Genomic DNA, 22,712 nt, shown 5'->3' on the forward strand with positions numbered 1-22,712 from the left:
TTAAAGTGGCCAGGTTATCTTCTCATGCACGTAGTCTCCCTGACTACAACAAGGAAATCACAGTTGGCTTAATGACAAGTGCCAGACCATGGGAAATACCTGTAGTGATGGTTATATAGATTGGCAACCGATCAAAACAAGAGACTTTCACCACTAAGTTGGTTAAAGAAAATCTTAAGAACTTCTGCTAAGTTTTTAAAAATGATATAGATATGCCAAAATGTTTAGATTTTAACAGTCTACAAATTTAGATCTGGTTACCTTCATGGGAAACCCCACTTAAAATGCCTTGATGACTATTTTGCCATGTAGAGCACTTGGCTACATATGCTATGGTTTGTAACCTTTGATAAACAGTAAGAATTCTTCCCAAAAAGCCCTGATACTTACTACATTGTGATCACACTGAAAAATAATCCTTGTAGAGTAATGCTTCTTTTCTGTACATTTGTCACCACTCATATAAACTATGGTAAGGGATCCATCATCAGATGCCTGCGGACTCATCTGAACGTAGCCAAGATTTAGGTTTTTATTGTCTGAAGATTTCATGCAGGACCCAACTGCTCCCCCTACAAATATACACACAAAGACAGCAATTTAATAGGAAAGTTTACATAAACTTCACATTTGGCATTGTAAGTGAATTTGAATCTGTCAACAGCATACTGAACTATTCCAAGTAAACAGCATTGTTCTGTACTATTTGGGCCCATTCAGATGGTATTCTGGCTGGAGTACCAAGAGAAAACATATACAAGGGGAGAACATACAAACTCCTTGCAGATGTTGTCCTTGGCAGGATTCAAACCCAGGACTCCAGCAATGCAAGGCTGCAGTGCTAATCACTGAGCCACCATACAGCCCTACATCATGCATGATGAATGCCACAAAAGTAAAAAAAAAAAATGTCTGATATGATACTTAGGCAGTGACAGACAGGAGCAGGCGGGGGGGGGGGGGGGGGGATGTTTCAGAACGCCAAACAGAAGTGGGCAGTGTCAGAGCTCAAAGTTACACCCCTTACCTGGATCAGAATGATGCCGTGCTCCTGAGACTATACAACCTATATAGCATATCAGGCACCAAAACTAGCAGCATTGATTGCTCAGTAATGGTGGGGGCTAAAGAAATAAATCGCAACCTGCAATTCAATAGATACTAAGAACTGGAATTGTTGAAAAGCCCTCTTTAAGGAAAGGATCAGCTACTATACTTGCCTGAGCACCCACGAATATATGGAAGAGGCTTGCAGATGTTCAGGTAAAATGTTCTATTATTAGCGTGGTCAGATGTGTCGACTGCAATCCAAGGTTCATCATCACGACTAAGGTCACTTAAGTCATATTCATTACCACTAGAATCTAGAAAAGAGATTTTAAAAAATCCTTAATGTTAAACAAAACAGACACAAAAAAAACACAAAAAGGAGTCTTCTAACCTGTCACTTGGCAGTCAACTGGAGCTGGGGAACAAGCCATGGCTGTTTCAAAATCAAAAAAAGTGTGGTATAGATGTGCTTCCGAATTTATCTCTTCTCTCTTGAATGAAAGCTGCCCTGGGTATAGATCATCATTGCACACAAAATTGATGGTGTAGCGGTCTCCGGATGCTGTAATATGGAAAGAGAAAGATTTGTTTAAAAAAATAAAAAATGTGATTTGTTAAATCCTAGAAAGACATTTCAGATTATACAATATTATGTCAAGCTTTAACCCTTTTTAATACTCAAATTAAACCTGAAATTTGAATAAAAGTTAATAAAAAAAAAAAAAAAAAAAAAAAGCCAGGGTAAAAGTACATTCACATTTGAGACAGAGTCAACTCATCGCAATGTCCGTCAGAAATCAGCAGAAGAAAGTTTACATGGAGGACTTTTTCTCCAACTGGTTTCAGTTTTAAAATTAGGGACACCCAATGAACCCCACTACAGTCAGTTAGGAACGTCTGTCTCTGTATGTAACCACAATTGTAGCGTTCTGCTTGTCTACTCTTCTGGTCCTCTGATGGACCAGAACAACGGGCAGCTCGATGCAAGTGTGAAACTTCCAGTACCTGCTCTGATACTTATCTGCATCTGCTTTGCAAACTTGTGAAAACACATTTAAAGTAATGCATGTCTTTTAGATAAAAAAAACAAACAAACAACATAATATAGAGCAAAAGCTGCTCACAGTGAAAAAAAAAAAAAAAACAATATTGCATCTTGCTGAACATGTGTGGAACTACCGGTATACCTCTTCTAATATTTTCAGCAGTTTACTGTGCAGTTCAGCTGGATCCCCGGTGACACATTTATAATATTTACATGAGACATATTAGCCCTCTTTATGACAACTACAGCTTTAGTATTGGCCCTTGGTTGAGGGATTCCTTTCACTACAATGCGCTGGGTAACATGTATTTGTAGGATTTTATGAATTGCACCATTTTATCTGTACGTGTATTGGTTGACAATTATGTATTTGTTGACTGTGGTGCCTATATATTCTCACCATTGTCACTGAAGTATTGCTTGAGCCGAACCATTGCATTGCACTTTGTGGGTGAATAATTTTTGTTTGCGCCTTACGTTGAGTGATGTCCATTTTGTTAATAAAGTAGTATGTTCCTAAATGTGTGTTGGGCACGTGTAACATGTTAACATTGTTAGTAACTTGCTGTACTTTCTCAGAGATTGTCGAGCTCACTCTGCATCTTATACTTACATAGCACTAGGCACTTTACTTTTTTTTTGTCTGATTGCGATTAGCAATTGCATGTATGCATGAATGTACATTACATAAATCTGTAATAGTGATGGGTATGCTGCGTTTCTATTGTTAGACATTGTTTTTAAAATTCTATTATTATTATATGATATATTATGAATAAAGATTTTATCCTTTTAACAGTGTAGCACTTTTTCTTGTCAATGGGAAGTGTATCTTTTAATAAGTGTAGTCTGTTACTTACTGGTCACAAGAGTCCATAGATCTAATACAGAGTGGTGTGCACGTGAAGCTGCACGTATGTTTACCCCACATCTGATATGGTGTAACAGTTAGATACCAGTGGCTTTCTTTGTCCCCTAGCTGCCTTGGCAATCATCAGCCTTAATGGGAAGAGAGAGTGTTCTCTGACAAGCTCCTTAGATGTTTTGGTTGTTAACGACTTTGCCATAACCCAACCAGAAGCTGAAAATGCTGCTCACGTCTAAAGTGGCGGCGATTCCAAAAAATAAAGCTTCAGCACGTCCACGTCCAGTTTGTAGACAAATCTGCCAAATTGATTTGACCCCTTCTGCCTGTGCAGGCATACTTATATAGACAGTCCACTCTACACTGCTTTATCAGTTTGTGGACACTACATGGCGCTATTGGCATGAGATGTTCGGCCTAGAGTGTAATGATCCAACTCACCTGTTTCACCATCCTTTATTCCACTGTAAGTAAGAGTAATGGTGCCTTCTGAAGTTAGATCCAGTGATTGACTTAATTTTACCGGTCTAGATACTACATTGTTTTCAATTTCACAACCAGCCACTGGATTCTTTCCAGTCTTGTCACAATCACTGACAAGGCCACAGATGTTCAGCTATGGAAAAAAGGAAAAAAAAAAATAAGTAAGGAGTACAGGAAGCAGCCGACTACCGTCTGTCCTCAGTGGACCCATAGTGAGCTGCAAGATTTCTCAATTAATTTTAAAGGGATTTTCGGTCTAATTATTTTATTTCTATTATTTAATGCTGATGCTAGTGGAGCTATAAACATAAACCATTACTCGCCTCTCCCAAGATCCAGCAGCGGCAGCTCGGTTCATCTGTATACACTTCCCACAGCTGACATCACCAGTGACATGCCATATGTGTGTGGAGACCACTGCAGCCAATCATAGACTTCAGCGGTGTCTTCTATACATATGGCACGACTGCTGTGATGTGCCATATGTGAATGCGTGACCCCTGAAACGTGAGATCAGTTGCAGTGGTCACCTGGCACTAACAGCAAAGAGACCTATATAAAGACAATGCTCCTATCCCTGGAAATGGACTGTGGGGTGTGGAGAGTAATGGTCTGTATTCTTTGTGCCCCCCCTCCCTAGTAGCAGTATTGAATAATATGCAAGTGCACACCTTTATATACAGATAATGACATGAGAAATGTTTGAAAAATGTTTTTAGAAATTTAACACAAAATATCAGATTCAAACAAATAGATAATTTTCTGATAATATACATTCCCTTTAAGAACTTTCCAGTGGTTGGAAACATTGGACGTTTAGTTAAAGTAATTAGTTGAAATTTCTTTCCATTTCTTTTGAAAAAAAAAAAAAAATGTAACTAATTTAGAAATGAATGGCAGCAACACCGCGCAAAAATGTTGGGACAGCATCAATAAAAGGCAAGAAAATCAAGCTGGAGGGGTAAATTTATATCCAAGTCACATGACTGTGTATAAAAAGAATAACATTAGAGGCCAAGTCTCTCAGAAGCAAAGATGCTCAGTTTTGAATATACCAGCATTTACATTACATAATATCAAAAGATTCAAAGAATATGAAGGAATTAATGTGCATCAGGGACTAGGCCTATAGTCAATATTGGATTCTGGTGATCTATTGGCCCCCACAGAGGGCACCACATTAAAAACAGGCATGATTCAGCAATGCAAATAACTGTATAAGCTCAGGATTGCTTCAGAAATTACTGTCTAAAAACAGTTCACCGAGCAATCCACAAATACAAGTTAAAGCTGTCCCTATGCAAAGAAGCCACCATATATCCACACAATCCAGAAACAATTGTTGTCCCTGGGTCAAAGGTCATTTAAAATGAACTGAGGCTTTTATCCCTAGTCTTTTACAGGATTCTCTCTTTTCCATTAATTATTATGTTTATATACTATGCTCTGTATGCCGTGTTTTCACTTGGAACGCTCTCATTCGATAATGTTCTGCACTGCTGTTTTATTGATGTTATAATTCAAGAAATGCCTTTGAAACTAAAATAAAACCATATAATATGTAAAACTGTTCTGTGGGCAGATAAATAAAAATCTAAAATTCTTTATGAAAACTATGCTGTATACTACAGACTAAGGGTGCATTAACACTAAGTATACGCTGAGCTGATTCTGAACGTAAAGCAAGTTCAAAGCAGATCCCATTCATTTCAATGGGAGCCGGCATACGTGCGCTCCCCATTGAAATGAATGGGCTGCTTTTTCCCCTATTGGTTTCAATGTGAAAAGAGAAGACGGACCGGCCAGCTTGTTATCAGTGCACGATATATTGTAGCCAGCTTATCTCAGATGAACACTCCAAAAGCAGCTGCATCCGGGATAACCATCTTATTAGTTTTTTGGACAGATCTGTAAAATATTCTAACACAAAAGCTTGTCATTGGTGCCCATAGCACTCAATTACAGCACAGTTTTGATTCTGCCCTTAAAAAATGCAAGCTGGGCCATAAATGGTAGCTAAGGCCAACAAAAGCAAGTAAGCTTTTAGACATTTTTCATAAAATCGTCCCTAAAGTGGTGGAATGACTTCATGGCCTACCATTGGTTTCCATGATACCTTTGTATGCCACAATGAATTGCTGTGGTTCTGCAAATCAAATCTGCTACTAGATGGATGTCCTTAATAGAGTACCCCGTCAGTGTTCAGTATACATGAATGTTCACATCTATGTATCTTTTATAGAGGCTTTGTTCAGAACTGGTCACAAGTAGGGTAATACTTGGCAGGAAAAGTAGCATTGCATGCAATATAGCATGCCCCCCACCATCTGTTACGTCCGTCGTGTCATGGATGCTGTTGGTGTTTGCGCTCATGTAATGGAAACCTCAGGTGTAAAAGCTTTATAAAAAAGAAAAATTCTTACCTTAAATGTCTTGCCATTGCCTTGTACTGTATAACCAAGCTCATTCTTCAAGGATTCGAAGTTGTAAGTAAAGCCAGTGTTAGGATTTTCTATCAAACAGTTCTGCAGACAAAAAACACTTAGAGGTTAAATCTCCAGGCTAACCTTTCCCACAATTACAGGAAGTTCTTTATTCCTACAAGTCTAGTCCATACCTCATTTCCATGTACGTTTTTGATCACCGGACAAGCAGCTTCCGTATTCCACAGAAAGGTGGCTAAGCAGTTGACATTGGAGATTAATCTAGGGCTGGTAGCCTATAAAACAAAACAGGAAAGGAGATATGATGTAACTTTCTTCAAATTATTATTTATGGATGGAGTGTATGGATCATGTATGGAAAATATGGGGGGTTGCTAAATCAACCAAAAAAAGATGGGTCTCCTAGTCAGCAACCAGTCTATGAGCCAAACCAGGTACCATGGAGTGTCCGTTCTTCTACTCTGCAATAACTGGCTTATATAAGTGTTAGTTTATATGACATCCAAGCAATATTATATTCGTAGGTCACAACTTTCAGAAACTAGATTCTTATTGGTCAACTGATCACTGCGCCATCTTCATTTTCAGGATGAGACCCATTACATATGTGATCATGATATTACTGGTGACATATATTCAATGATATAAACTGGTAAACTTACCACAGCTCCCTTTTCACATACAAGATGTAAATCTGATGAATAGGAAACATTGTTATTTTCTTGATCAATACATTCAGAGCCATTTGTGTACTTGATGAGTATTCTTCCATCGCCTTCTATAGTGGGTTTCGTGACTGCGACACCCAGGTTGTTGATGCCTACTGTTTCTTCAGGCTTATCCTGCATTAACAAAGATGTAGAATAAAAATAAATGAAGGGGAAAACATGCAAGCAGTCTAAAACCAATCATAAACATGAGATCTATGAGAAAATCAGAAACAGCAGCAGCTCTAAGCATACTCACAGATACTTTGGTAAAGTCCATTTGGCAAACAGCAGCAAATGGGTCACATCCCTTCACTGGCACTAAAGAACGGCACACATTAATGTAATATTTCTGACGTCTCCCTTGTCCTTGATACATGGCAAACCAGTTGGAAGAATGTTCTCCTTGTACCTTAGACAATCTGTAAAATTAGGAAGGGGGGGGGGGGGAAGAATAGTTTTATATTAATAAACATGCTTTATGACAAAGACCCCAGTACAGGACATATTAACTGCAAGGATGGGTCATGTGTAACATAAAACATATCACTGGAGGTAAGGTCCCCTTGGAATTGGCCAACTCACAAAAAGGGGGGAATAGGGATACATAAATGCTAAAATTTAACTTTTCTTAATAAATATCTAAAATTAGAGCCCTCAGTTCCACCATCCCAAAAGAAAATTCCTACCATTTCAAACTAGTGGGACTGAGTATCTGACACTACTCCATCCAAGTACCTGTGCCCACCATCGGGGGCCTTGGAACTGCAGTTTTAACTGCAGATTCATCTTTTTACCAAGAGATAGATCCCACCAATCTAATTATCAGGGTCTATCCTAAGAACAATATTTTACACCCAGAAAAACTCTGTAAGGATACGGCCCGACATTACGGAAACACAGCTTGTTTTTGTTGCAGATTTTGCTGTGTTTTTTTGAGCCAAAGCCAAGAATGGCTACTAAAGGAATAGGAAATATCTAGAAAACTCTTATATCGCTCCATTCCGCTCAATCCACTTCTGGCTTTGGCTCAAAAACTGCAGCAAAATAAACTGCATTTCCACAATGTGAGGCCTCAGCCTAAAGGGGTTTTCTCATCTCAGTGTTTCAGCAGCATTTCTTCCTGTATTTCCAGTGTTTCAGCAATAAACTTCCTGTATTTCTCTCGCTCTTCCCCTTGCTGAACAGGCCTGAGAAGTCTCACAACACTTATGCGGATCAGATAATATGCAGATGCTTGTAGAGAACTGACTCAGTGTTATCTGTGCTTTTACATAGATAACAGACTCGGCTTTATCAGCAAAACTGCAATTAGCTGAACGGATTGTCTTGCAGGCCAGAACAGTGAGTGAGCGACGTCACTTATCCTATATGTCCATGGTTATAGCAACGCTGTGTATACAATGGGAGGAATAAGTTCACATAGCAGGCAAACAATGCAGCATTTCCAAAGCAATACATTTAGGAAAAGTCTTCAATTTACATAAGCTACCAGTATAGATAGGATCCTTGAGTTGGGACAACCCCTTTAAGTCTTCTTTTCATACCTAGACAGATCATACTGGTCATTAGTTTTACTGTCCACTACAACACACTCCACTGGCAGAGCTGGGCAGGCATATTTTGTGTGCCACTTGAAGTTATATGTATATTTGTCTTCTTCCTAAATGAAAAAATAAATAATTTATGTCTAATTTTATTATCTGTTAATACTGAACAGCATGCACAAGGGAAAAGTTTTAAAAACAGCAGATAGGCCAAAGACACTCGTGGAATTTATATTGCACATTTTATGCAGAGTCAAGAGTGAATTCAGCAGAAAGATGTCGAAGTTGTTACTTTATATATTCCCATCTCTCTTGAATTCAATCTTTGCTTTGGGGCTCTATCATTTGGAAATCGTCATTTGAGATAGGCTATACAGGTGCTGCTACTAGATTTTGAAAAGACCCCCCCCTTTTTTTTTTTTTTTTTTGCAATCCCCAAGCCATTGTGCACCTCCTGTGTCATACCTTTGTAACTCCCCCTCCTTTGCTTGTGCTCCTGTGTTGCCCTCCTCAGTAGGTATAACCACCTCCAGTCTCTGTAGTCTTGATCCTACACTTAGAAATCTCGGGTATGCACAGTAACGCTACTGCACATGCCCAAGTGTCATTTTCTTGTGGACAATGGAAGAAAGTGCACAAGAAAATGGCGCTCTGGCACGTGCAGTAGCGCTCAGAAGGGAGAGTTACAGCACATGCCTGAGATTTCAAAGCACAGGATCGAGACTACAGAAAATGGAGGCGGTTACACCTACGGAGGAGAAGGTCATCACAGGAGCACAAGCAAAGGAGGATGCGTTACAAAGGTATGCACGATGGCTTGACGAATGCCCAGGGTGCACAGAGAGGTCAATTTGCATATCGGTCTTACCAATATATAAATAAAACGGGGGGGGGGTCTTTTCAAACTCTAGTAGCAGCACCTGAATAGCCTTTTTAAAGGTTATTCGGGCATATCACTATCGAAAATGACAATTTCCAAATGCTAGAGCTCCTTTAAACAAACATTGCAAAATCTACAGCAAGAGAAACAAAATCTATTTGTGCCCGTAGTGGCTGCAGCGAAAAAGTAATGTGGGAAAAACCACGTCAGAAATGCATAGTTTTTCCCGGAGATTTTCACAGAAAGTGCACAGAGGTTTCTTTTGCAGACCTTCTGATTTCATTATACCTATAGGGAAACCACCAACGTTTCTGTAGGTATAATTGATGCAACGGTTTGGGAAATTGCAGCATTTCAGCTGCGTGTATTTTTCTGTAATGTGTGGATGGGATTCTCTATCCATGTTGCAGTGACTGTAAAACGCTGTATTTTTGTTGGCATGTGGGACCCTGGCCTAAAAGGGTTTTCTGGCATGTTTCTTTTGGATAGGTCAGAAAAATGGACCAGCAGGGGTCTGACACAGATCAGCTGTTCAAAGCTGTGAGAGATGCTTTCACTTCACTGGCAATGTGGCGTCACAAACTTTGATCGCATGCCCTGTTTGCACCTCAGTTCCACTCAAGTAAATGGGTCTGAGCTTCACTACCAAACACTGCACTGAGCTTACTAAGATTTCAGGTCACCACAGATCTAAGGAAAAGTCATTATTTATTTAGCAAGCTTTTTATTTAAACTGTCAATGGTGCCTCAGCAACGCATGAACAATAAAAAAAAAAAAAAAATGTTGTAAGGTTTCTGAAAATGTCCTTGGCTTCATGCAGATCATGTAGGTCAATCTCTGAGAATACGTCATAAAAGCCCTGGAGGAACTTTTTAACATATGACCTTATGAAAATATAGTATGGACATTCTCTTCTGCAAGTGTGGGTAATAAACAGACTATTTTCTGCAGGATGTACCTGATATTCTGGCTCACCAATATCAACACTTCTGTTACACAAAAAAGTTATTAGTGATGAACGAGGAGTTTTCTTTTCATTATTGTAGGTGGTCCCATCAGTGTAGTTGAGCTGGATCATCCCATCGTAGTAAGAAAGCTTAGAATTACCAACGCCAAGATTCCAGTGCTCCTGTTTACTGCAAAAAAAAAAAAAAAAAAAAAAAAAAACATTCAAAAGGATATTATCCACACTACAGGGGGTCTCTGGGACTACAAAATTGATGGCCTACCCTTTAAACTGGCTATCAATGTCAGACTGGTGTTAAGGCGTAGACAAAAACTAGTCTGTTAACTAAATGGGCCATGAAGTGTTGATTGCCCAGTACTTTTGTTAGTGGCCATGTCTGATAGAGCAGATAGAGTGGACCCAATGGAAACGAGGAGAGGATTTTTTTTTCTCTTTATTATAATAAGTGTGGGCACCTAAGGGAAACTGCATTGGGTTGTGCTATGGGGAGGGGACAATGTACCGTGTAGGAGCCACAAGGAAGGGGCATTTTTTCAGGAAGGATCCACAAGAAGGGGACATTATACCATGTAGGGGACACAAGTAGGGAGACATTATACAGTGTGAGGGCCAAAAGGAAGCACTTTTGTGTGGGGTCTGCAATAGGGCATACTGTATGGGGGCAGTAAAGGGACATTACATGTAAAGGGGCCACTAAAGAGGTATAAAAACTGTGTGATGGTACAAAGGGACTGGGTGCGATTGGGTAGGACTTATAGATAAATTTTTGCCACTGAAAGTTGGGAGGTAAGAGTTAGAGTAAACCATCAATTTTGTAGAACACACACATATACATATTATATAAAATAAAAACACATTAGTGTATTTACTTTTTAGCCACTTGACAGGCTCCCGAGTTGGCTTCGCATGGTTGTTGGGTTACATTGCCACAGACATTTACATAGAAGGTGTAATTAGTAGTAATAATCTGGTGGCTTCCAGTTTTGATTGTTAGTGGTGAAAGATCAAAGTAAAAACCTGCAAAATATAAAACAATTTGGATAGGAAAGCATTGCTTCATATAGAATACTTGTGTACAGGCGGTTCTGTTCGCATTCTATTACAAATCCACTTCCTGCTTATTCTACAGCAAGGACTGTGTAATAATAGCAATGTGAGAGAATCCCTTTATTTACAAAGACAGGACGTGCCCTATAGGTGGGTCTGATGTGAGTCAAGGTGGGGGTCTGATTTGCCAAATCCGCCTACAGACAGTCGCTGAAAATGTCATTCACACCTGAATGGGCGACACTAAGACTATTCCACAAAAACCTGAAAGACTTGTGATCGTTTTGGAAATCGGTTCTGCCCCTGATGTACTTGCATATCCCTAAAAAATATTTATCTCTGCCTTGCTACACTGGTTTCAAGACACAAAAGTATGTTCCTATTAAAGGCCACTATACTGCACGATTATTAGCTTTGGAGACATTTTATTTCTCCAAATATTTCATATTTCTATCTAAAAAATGCTTTAAAAAATGTGTGTGTGTGTGTGTGTGTATGTGTGTGTGTGTGTGTGTGTCAAGAATGGCATCTAACACTCACCAGCCTGTGGATCAGCAACTGTGCATTTATCACCCTCCTTTTTAGATACGACACAGGCAGCGGCAGTATTCCATTCAAATTCATAGTAGCAGTCATCGGCGCTCTTCAGTATAGGAGGGCTTTCGCGGTTACCTAAATATAATAGAGACGTTATAACCTATAAAATACGGTGTTGAATATTGTTGCATTTGTGAGTTTATTTGTAAAAGTGGTAACACATAATAAAATTCTAAGTATGGTATCACTGTACTTGTAATGACCCGTGGACAAATATGCCATGTCATTTTTAATACAGAATGAATACCCTAAAATCAAAATGCAAAAAAATTATAATAAAATTGTGGATTTTTTAACATGGACCCCAAACCCCACCCCAAAAAAGCTGATCAGAACATTATATGTAGCCTAAAAATGGTTCCAAACGAAAGTATGACTTGTCACGCAAAGAATAAGCCCTTACGTAGCTATGAAGACAGAAAAATAAAAAAAAGTTATGAATTTTGGAAGACTGAGAAGGAAAATTTGATAAAAAAGTCACAGGGCATTAATGTGCAAACTATTCTGTGTCCTTAAAGGGTTAAAGGGGTTGTCCAACTTCAGCAAAGTGTCAGACACACAGTCCATGGCTCTCACACACTGAGGTCGGTTTGTGAGGTAGTTTAGGATTCATTTGGACAGGTGGTGGTCCAATCTAACAAGGGCCACCTTGTCCCTCAGTAGCCCTGGCCGAATGGTGTTAAAAGCACTGGAGAAATCCGAACCCTGCAACATAATAGTAATTACCTGCAACGGGCAATAGAGTAGCCGGGCAATTGACAGTGCCACGAGATTGTGCTACTTCACCAGGCAGATGTTTATATTGGCTGTCTGTATTCTGCCTTCCCACCCGGACAAGCTAGTATGCCCCTCTAGTTGTTATCTGTATTAGAGTTAAGTCCTCCATCTTTGTATTCTGGCAGCCATCTTGTACTCTTTCACATATAAACTATATAAGTATGTATTTTTCTGCTTAAGTCAAGGAGGCCCCTTGTTAGACTTTAAGGAATGTGATAATGAATGTTAATGCATAGGTTGCTAATCATTATCTCTCAAGGGCCTCATTTTGAGAAGATGCAGCTGACTTTGTATATCTCTTACCTCCTTTACATGATGTATGGACACATAACCAACAAAAGTATTAATCTTATGGTATCTGGGCACTCTGTCATATTTTATGGTATATGAAGGTCACTTAGAGTGTATATAGACACAGAGTCTATGGAACGTGTCATCTTATCTCTTTTGCCATGATATATACATATAGACATAGTCTGGGATGTTAGCGCACACATAAGTATTTTGAATCCTTCTTTGTTTCATGGGAAAGTCCATCCCAGTGTGGAAAGTTATAATGAGATGCAGATTATAATGAGCCTCAGCCAATAGCCATGTGTCAGGCTTGTCTTATATCTCTATAACCAATCATGATGTACTAATTAGAATAGCCAAGCCAGCTCTTTGTCTGTAATGTATTTAAACTACCTTTTCTTACAATAAAAATTAGAACTCTTTTGATACACTACCATCTTGTGTCTTTAATCAGTTCTCCAGGCCTAAAAGAAAGATGGCTGCAGTCCATCTAGGCCTGTTAATTATCTAATTAGGACCTCTACAACATATGGAGGGATCCATACGTCCCCATCATCTGCAACCTGCAATGTTACAGAAGTTCACATCTAGCGTCACGGCTAGGCGATTTGACCTAAAAATAAGATCTTGATTTATTTTTTTTCCTAACATTTTCTCGATTTTAATCTCTTGACTTTGCTTAAAAATACTAAAAATGTTAAATGAGCTGGTACAAGAAGGATTCATATAGATTTTATGTAGGATTCCTCACTCTATTAACCAAGTATTCAAAAAAAAAACAAAAACCCAAACCCATAAAACACATGGATCATAGCTTGTGGTAGGACAGGAACATGTACATAGAATATATAAGAATCTAGGGCATCATTTTCACAATTCTGAAAAAAAATTAGAATAGTTCTTTCATGAAATGGCAAATTACTCCAATAATTGTCCAGCTCCATTTATAATCCATGAACAAAAACAGCCGATCACTACTCGCATGTACCTGGACTGCAAATCAGTGTGATGTTGGTCTGAATAGTTTTGTTTCCTGGGCACGCTGACCCATCTGTATATACAAGAACAATGTTGCCTTTATCAAACTTTGGTTGAGTCAGAAACTTTCCTAAGTTTTTCACGCCATTAGAATCTGCAAAATAAAAATAACAGTCAAGATATAAACCACAAAAACAAGGTGACAGAAGCTGGAAAACAGTAATATTAATGCGATAAATATATCCTTACCCACTGCACAAACAGCTGCATCATCATCACAGACTCTGGCCTCTCCCGTCTGCAGGACATCATGGCAGACATTGATGTAGAAGCGGCTCTTATCTGATGGGTTTAGGTTTACTGCCTCCCAATTCTCAGCATTACTAGATTCTGTGAAACATTAGAACAAATGTGTATGAGAAATGACATATATCCTCTGTAATAACATGACATAACCTTCTGTACTATGTACGCAATTCTACACTCATGGTCATGTAGGTAATGTAATAAAAAAAATGGCTTGTTTGCAGGTCAATCCCGTTCAGCAAATGCTGCAATGCCTTCAAACAGATGATCAGTGGTGAGGCCAGGTGTTGGGTAAATATATATATTTATCGGTGGGGTCCAACACCTGGCCTCACCACTGATCATCTGTTTGAAGGGATTGCAGCATTTGCTGGATAGGATGGACCTGCAACCAATGGATGTGAGGTCATTGACATGTGAAGAGAAAGCTGAACCTGCCTGAGCATTGCTGCCAAATAACACAACTGAGTAAGAGGTGCCAGGTGTCGGTCCCCCACTTATCTAATATTGACAGCTTACCCTAAATATCCATTGTCAATATCATAACCCTGGAAAAACCCTTTAACATCCTGCCCTTTTAACCCATGGCTATCAGGAGAATGCAGGCTAAAACAGAGTGCGCCTCTCAATTCTAAAAGAGGAATTATAATCTTGTAATGGAATATTGCTACTATGGAATATTAGCTATGGAATATGCTACTACTTTATCACCCCAAGGGGCAGACCTGCACTGCTTCTGAGAGTAAAGGGGCCGCAGCAGTAATCTGGACCTGCAGTCCTTCACTGTTACTTCCTGCATAGACTGCCCCAGTTACCTAGTGTGAAGATGAAGTCCAGCACAATTGCATTCAATGAACAGAGTCAGCTGCAATTCTCTGTATATCTGAGAGGCCAAGAGAGTTGCCTATACAAAAAAAAACTCAAAGGGGGATGCAGCACTAAAAGTCAGTATTGCTCCCTCTTCAGTTCCAGGATCATGGGGTCTGGATTACCACTCTGATCTTATAGATATCCCAAGATGGAGATACTGCATTATGTCTCTCATAGTTTCCATATTTTTCCCAGACACAGGCAAAGGAACAGCTGAGTGAATGGATGGAGAAGTTTCTGACAAGCCCATTATTTTCTAAGGAGCATAGGGGAGCATTCTTGTTCTGTCCTCCAGGCAATAACATAGAATTTGCTCCTCTTGTTCTTGGCAACACAAGGGTCGAGGTCAGAACCCCAGTCTACTTACGCTTACAAGTTGGGAATAGCAGGACAAACCCATTAAGAGGAATTCCATTTTTATAAGCAAAGAGCGTCTGCAGCCCACGGACAGATTGTAGACAGCCTTAGGGAAAATTAGTTTTTACTGATGTGTCTACATGGAAATACCCTACAACCATTCAGGATATCATTGGAGTACATCTACAGAAAATAACTGGGATAACAATTTGTTAACATTTTTTTCCACCTCTCTCACACGTTAGGTATGTCTATACGTAATCGTATTCCATGTTCTAAATTTATTATTAATAATACATTTTATTGATATAGCGCCAACATATTCCACAGCACTGTAGATACATTGTAAAGATACATTACAAAGAAACAGTCACTTCACCCAATGGGACTGAGGGCCCTGCTAGCAGGAGCTTGCAATCTATGAGGTAGAGGGGGTAACACAAGAGGTAGCAGGGGCGACATCGGAGGTAGCATTGCTTATACAATGGTCAGACAATTTTGTAATAGAGGTGAATGTCATTACACAAACATAAAACTGTATGAGCAGTCACCAGTCGTGTCCTTAAACATTAGTTCCGTGCACAGAAGAACCAGCTGATCTTGTGGACAGATATCATTCACTTACCCGAGGTACGTATCAGATTATATAAATTGTATTGTTTCCTCTTGGTTTCCACATAGCACATATCCTCCCTCTTTTTCAGACAAGCATATTTGGTTTGCCAAGAAAAGAAATAGGTACAGTCTGCTTCACTCTGAAATTCAGGCACTCCTTTGCCATCATTCACTTGAAATAAACACAATAATAAATTTACATTTTAGCAAGTGTAATATAATTGTATTAAGGAATCATTACCATTTTAAATTATTTTTTCCCACTAATCAATAGTACAAGTATAGTTGTGACATGTACAAATTCTCTCTTATTAGAAAAAAATGCCTAGTCCTCTGCTTTTTCAGACTCCTCTCCTTCCCCACCTTCTGGTGTTATCAGTTACTCTCAATTCACTTGTCTTCAATGAGGCAAAGATGAAGACAGGATACAACTTTCTGTGAGTTCAGATCAAGCTGCTGCACATAGACGGCTATGATATGGTTGCCAACTGTCTCAACTTCGTCAGGACAGTCTCGAAATTTGGGAAACAATCCCAGTAAATCTGGGTATGTCAAAAAATGGGATATGACTTACAAACCCAGCCCAAAAAAGGGGCCATTCAATTTAGGGGCACTCCCTTGGGTGGGGCGTAAACATCCCTGCTTTACCAACATAAGAGTAAAGGGAAGAAGGAGGTGCTGAGATTTAGTAAGGTGCTGCAGCATCTAGTAAGTGATTGATCTCACTCAAGAGCTAGAGTCACAGCTACACTGCTCATTACTGCTGTACAATGTCTTCCAGGCAGCTACGGATTCTGGAAAAATATTACCTTTTCTCTGTGCGCTGTGTATATAAAAAAAACAAACAAAAAAAAAAATACATCATAGCAGGTAGTCTTCACCCACTATGGAGTCGGGCTCAGGGTAAGCTGAAAGTTTTCGATGAAGTCTGGATTAATGGTCACAAATAGTGTTAGTTCTTTGAACATACTAATCTCAAAAGCCACCTGAAATGACAGGTACTCGTGTGTTCGGGCTAGCCAAACCTACTGTTTTGTATAGATCCTCCACTGGGGTAATCTCACTCCTGATATTGCTACTGTATGGATATAGGTGTATATAAAACTATTCATTAAGCTTTACCTTAAAAAGGGGTTACTTTCTAATATTGATAGCTGCACTGTCCCAAAGCTGCTACTCTGTGGGGGTTCGGGCTTCACGAATCTAATATTGATGACCTATTTTACCACCATCAATATAAGAACGTGGATAACCCTTTTAAGCAATGGCATCCCAACTATGCACATAATAAGATATACAAAGTTCTCCTTAAACCTAAACTCTTAAGTACTAAGAGGATATAACTCAGACTTAAGTCACGGAAGTTCTGGACCATCATACATCGTAACTGGATTCTATGTAGCAAAATTCTCTCTTCGTAGATTTATAGAAGTCACAGTGATGGAAAAACAATTATAAAGGATCTCTTTTGCATGTATTACATTGCTATATGTAGTGCAGCTCACACACTAGATAAAAGATGGCTAAAATAGCAGATTCTGTTTAATTTAAAATAATTTGAAAATTTTGTGTAAGGGCAGGTTCACATCTGCGCCCCGGTCTCCGCTTTCAGGTTTCCGTCTTCTGCCCAAGAAACTGGAGAGGAGACGGAAACCGGCAGTCATTTTTCAAACCCATTTATTTGAATGGGTTTGCAAAGTGTCCGGCTGTGAGCGTTTTATGGTCTTCGTGGCGAAACCGTTTTTTTTAACCAGACACAAAGTCGGACATGCAGGACTTTGTGTCCGGTTAAAAAAAAACGGTTTCGCTGCGGAGACCACAAAACGCTCACGGTCTGTCGGGTTTCCGTCTCCTGTCAGCAGAAGACGGAAACTGAAAGCGGAGCCCGGGGCGCAGATGTGAAGCCACCCTAACTGGTCAATAAGAAAACCTCTATATACTAAAAATCTAATCCATCTGGCTGAAAACTTTTTGCCGAATGGCTGAATCGGCAATAGTACATTCAGTATATAATTCAACAAGCCGCAAGAAGTTCCGTTATTTTTTAATCCGACTCCCTATTTGACCAGTGTAGTCTGTTTTGTGGCTGGAAGGAAACATGGACAATCAATGGGTTACACTATGTGAGTGCAAACCTTATGTACACTGTAGGAGCAGCTTAGGTATATAGTCTATAACCTTATGGGAGATGAGAACAGCTCTTTACTTATCCTCTTACCTGCAGTTTCGTTACATATAAAATTAATGACTGTCATACGCTGGAAACCAGAGCTGCAAGTTTCTCCCCCAGTGTATGTCAAAGTTATGTCCCCATCAGAAAATCTATAGGAAAAAAGATATAAAAGAAAACTTTCCAATAAATGTTGGAAACGTACATAAGAAAATAAACACAACTAGAACTTAAGAAGCAGAAAATTGTTTTGCATGTTAATGGAAAGAGCAAGCAAAACTAAAAACAATGGCGCCTAGTAGGAGGTGCACACTTAACATACCTGAGAGTCTGGTTTTTATAGGAACCAGCAGACTTAGTATGTGTATTTGACTTTATTTTTTGACAAGAAGAAACATCTTCACCCGAGCATCCACCTTCTGTTATCTTCCCACACACATTAAGGTAAAATGTATATTCCCCCTTTGGATCTTCTGTATGGTAAGGGTTTCCTAAAACACAAGAAAAGAAATTCCAACTGTAAAGAAGACTTCTGGTACTTATTAGGTAAATCTTAAAGGGCAGTCAAGGGGTAGAAGACAAAAGGGTTCATTGCCGAACGAAAAAACAAAAAACAAAAACCACATAGCCAAACATAAGGATGGGAATCCAGTGTTCCCATTTGAAAGGTTGGCGGCGGAGCAAGTATGCTGAAATTCCATTCAACTCTATGGGACTGCTGGAGATATAGTTGGGGATATAGGACCCTCCTCCCCAGCTGTACAGACCATCAGTACATCAGATTGGCATTGAGGTGACTCTACAAACTGTCCCATTTCCACTTATGTATGCATTGTCACGCAGACTGTTGATTTTCCCTGCCCAAACATATAATGGTGATGCAACCATTTTCCAATATTTCTCATACAAATCTGTGCACATGGAAACCAATCTGAGGTCACCGCTCACTTCTCTGAGTCCTTTTTCACTAACTTTGATAGGTCTCCCCCACTGTTAGCAGAGAGGCCCATACACAACGAATGTTGGCAACTGAAGAACATCAACCAAAAAAGGATAAGAAACCATAGCTGCTTTTTTCTCAAGAGGCAACATCACGGCCGTCGTTCTTATTCTCATGAGACCAAAGAAAATGATGTCACTTTCTGAGAAGAGGAAAGCAGCCATGTTTTCTAATCCTGAATACCCCCTTGAAAACCGATGAAAGATAATCACTACTTGCTAAAGCTGGCATTACACATAGTGCTATGCTTCCCAACTCCCCTATACACATGCATGCTCGACCGAGTAGTATATTTGTCCTACTTGTCCACTGTGAAAGGACTGGGTAGTAGAATACCAATATCCATCTGCATTTGTGGGAGATTCAGGAGTCATAGACATAGTTGGCCTGTCATGCACATTTATGGTTACCAGTTGAAGCCATATGGTATATAAAAGGACAGTCAATGTACAGCACATCTAGTCATCTGTATGTCATTTGCTCAACATTTTATTCAGAAACTGGAAAGCAAGAAAAGCAAATTAAATCTGACCTGGTTTTGCTGTGAGTGGGGACAAGTCAATAGAAACCCTCCTTTCCTTGCTGACAAGTGTACAATTGTCACTTTCCAAGTAATCCATGTGACAGGCATTCTCTGTGACCCACTCCACCTCATAGCGGCAATTGCTGCTCGCAGTTAGTTTGGGGTCAGTAATCTTTAAGAAAATAAAATTAAAAAATGTAAAATATTTTAAAATACACCATAGTAAGTTATACTTAGTTACTACAGTAAAAAATGGGCACTAAAGCTATAGTAAACATCCCAAAACTCATTAGATTCAGTACAGACTGCAAAGGCAGAGAAACAGAAATATACAGTTAATAATCACTAACACCAAATGGATATTCGTAGGAAAACTCAATCCTGGTCTGTAAACAATTTAAGCCCAAGTTCACATTGCAGTATTTGTAGAAGCTGAAAAATTATGCTTCAGAAATTCCAAAGCAGAATTTGCTGAGGAATCTGACGCTGAATTTGCAAATTCTGTGTCAAATTCTGCACCAGCCAGGTGGTATTTTTTAGCATTCCTATGGGGTTCTCAAACAGAACACTTATTTTTCCATGAAAAAAAAAAATCATCTAAAGGGAAAACATCAATGTATGCTGTAAATTATTCTGTGTGAACATACCCTAGAGGCTAGCAAGAGTTTGTGTACATACAAATGCTTATGGCTGGCTACTGATGACTTCAGCCAAAAAAACTGCTGGCAGCCAACAAATGGGGGCATGTGCTGCTGATAATACACAAGGGGGAGTTCACACTACTGTTACTACGTACAACGTACATTAATAAGTCACAGACGGATTCTGTGTCCATTCCCATTGACACGAATAACAACAAGAGGGAAGCTATCTTTCTGCATGCCCAACTTTATCTTTTGTTACAAAAGTAAACTAACATGAAAGAAGCTAGCGTCCATCATGTTGTTTACATTAATGTTATCGGAAATGGACACCTAATCAGTCTGTGACCGTTCTTTGTGACAGTTTAATATTCATTGCTGTCATCCTATGACAGAAGACAGCAACGGACATTAGTAACGGTAGTGTGAACTCTCCCTAAATTGTACAGGAACTTTATCATAATATGGATCATTTGTCCACATACAGATTGCATCAGGTGTTAAAGATTCTATAAACAAGCGACAATATGTTACATAGCTGATAAGCCCATGTTCTGGACTCTTATAGTATATAGACAAATATGAACATTCAGGTGTGTTTTATTGTTAACCTTTTAATTAAGCTCAAAAAGTAGCTTTTCAGAAAATTTAGAGTGCATGCTAACTACTAATCTTTTATTTATTTATTTATTTGTCATCATCTCTGTGTTCCAATTAAAGATCAGTCATCAAATTACTTTGTCATGAGGCCATACAGCTGGCAATACATATAAAACTTCGATTAGCAGATCAGTGATCAATAGCCTGCAGGATTGCTTATACAAGTAATCTCACTAGCAACAGGATAGACTAGACTGGCAAATATATAGTTTAAAAAAAAAAAAAAAAAAACCAAACAAACAAAAAAAAAAAAAAAACACACCACACCACAGAGCAAACGATTGGTCAGCTGACTCGGCCATAGGCTTGTGTTTTTAGAAAGGAACGGCCAAAAAATTCTAACCACACATTGCTACAGTGAATTTGTTGTGCTGTGCTGGAAACGGGTACAAGACCATCATAATGTCCATACTATGAGATGCCAGTTTGACGTGTATCCGTGTTTTCATTTATTTATTTATTTATTTATTTATTTATTTATTTTACTGTGTACAGAGGGGTTTGCCAAATATTTTTGTAATATATTATATTACCTTATTGTACTTTCTTTAACCAGAAAACAGGTTCTAAGCACTAGTGGCATCACTAAGCGTTTGTAGGGAGACCTGTCCTGTATTAACCCCTTACTGGCAGTATATACAGATATAGCAAATGCCAAAGGGGTGGGGGTGTCCTTACTGACTTTACTGAACTTACCTTCCTGGCCAGAAGTCTCCTCTGACCCAGACATGCCATGGTTTATATCCCATCCCCATTACGTGGAGTCTATAGCGCCAACATAAGACAGCAGCAGCAATGGCAATACACACAACACAGTATAAACCCAGATAGTTAAACAAGAGATGGTAAGGTAAGTGGAATTTTTTTTTTTTTTTTTTTAATTCCCAGAACATTTCTTTAATGTATTATAACTGCAAAGGGTACAGAAAATTATTATTCATATTTGCCTAGCTTTGTACGTTACCCATTTTACTTAAAAAGGATAGACTAACCTCAGTGTCAGCTGATGGGCAGGTAAATATTATTTTAACTGTGGGAGAATGGCCATTACAAAAGTCAGGTTTGTTGCTTGTCTCGTACTGAAGAACCAGCCTAGAAAACAAGATGGTCAATATTTATGAAAAAGTGACAAAAAGGAGATAAGAAATAAATGTTGGTTCAGGCCAGATAGGAGAGACTCATTGATCAAACAATCAAATGCCCACAGGCTGCCCATGTTCTCCACAGTCCCATTGATTTTATTGGGCATCTGCAGACATCCACTTCTCTTGGCCTGTGAACATCAGTGGGAGCTGCCCTGTCCCTGAACAACAGGTCTGCAGGTTAGGCCATCAATATTAGAAACTGGATAATTCCTTTACATCAATGGGACAGTGTGCTTGTCTGTGGAGAACAAGTTCAACACATAGTCGTGATTTACAGACGTGTGAATAGGGCCTTATCGTGGAAGACTATTTATACTTGTACAAGTATACAAGTACTTGAAGTGAACCTGTTGTCTCTGCCGGCTTGTCCATTTCAATACTCCCCATGACAAAACATCTATCTATCTTCTTTTTTACATCTCTGTAATGTTCTCCTACTAGATATTTGGGGGTGTTCCTACACGCTCTGTCATTGTACACTCAGTGCTCACAATATCAGACTATGTAGAGACAATCCGTCCTTAATTTATTAATTTACAGTAGGAATAATACAGGAGCAACAAAACAGAGGGAGTTTCTTGCCTTGAAATGTATGGAAATAAAAGCATTTAGGATTTTGAAGGGGCTCTATCAGCAAAATCATGCTGATAGAGCCCCACATATGCGCGAATAGCCTTTAAAAAGGCTATTCAGGCACCGTAAATGTTATATTAAACTACACCCCCCCCCCGTTTTAAAATAAT

At 39.1% G+C, this 22,712-nt stretch overlaps 1 protein-coding gene across 2 annotated transcripts in view; it reads right to left on the bottom strand.

Moving 5' to 3' along the window:
* The window catches only part of IGF2R (insulin like growth factor 2 receptor), an 86,467-nt gene that overhangs the window by 30,915 nt on the left and 32,840 nt on the right, over positions 1-22,712 (bottom strand). For both annotated transcript variants that reach the window (XM_075267664.1, XM_075267663.1), the window contains exons 7-25: positions 21,817-21,916; positions 19,533-19,695; positions 18,323-18,491; positions 18,049-18,152; positions 15,841-16,002; positions 13,932-14,072; positions 13,693-13,836; positions 11,577-11,708; positions 10,859-11,006; positions 9,981-10,158; positions 8,142-8,257; positions 6,854-7,016; positions 6,550-6,729; positions 6,061-6,162; positions 5,867-5,968; positions 3,402-3,576; positions 1,442-1,612; positions 1,221-1,364; positions 391-572 (exon numbers count right to left, since the gene is read on the bottom strand). In XM_075267664.1, coding sequence (XP_075123765.1) covers positions 391-572; positions 1,221-1,364; positions 1,442-1,612; positions 3,402-3,576; positions 5,867-5,968; positions 6,061-6,162; positions 6,550-6,729; positions 6,854-7,016; positions 8,142-8,257; positions 9,981-10,158; positions 10,859-11,006; positions 11,577-11,708; positions 13,693-13,836; positions 13,932-14,072; positions 15,841-16,002; positions 18,049-18,152; positions 18,323-18,491; positions 19,533-19,695; positions 21,817-21,916 — 2,776 coding nt within the window. The remainder of the gene's footprint in view (positions 1-390; positions 573-1,220; positions 1,365-1,441; positions 1,613-3,401; positions 3,577-5,866; positions 5,969-6,060; positions 6,163-6,549; positions 6,730-6,853; positions 7,017-8,141; positions 8,258-9,980; positions 10,159-10,858; positions 11,007-11,576; positions 11,709-13,692; positions 13,837-13,931; positions 14,073-15,840; positions 16,003-18,048; positions 18,153-18,322; positions 18,492-19,532; positions 19,696-21,816; positions 21,917-22,712) is intronic.

The sequence above is a fragment of the Leptodactylus fuscus genome, chromosome 3 (assembly GCF_031893055.1).
Source record: "Leptodactylus fuscus isolate aLepFus1 chromosome 3, aLepFus1.hap2, whole genome shotgun sequence".
NCBI classification, from domain to species: domain Eukaryota; kingdom Metazoa; phylum Chordata; class Amphibia; order Anura; family Leptodactylidae; genus Leptodactylus; species Leptodactylus fuscus.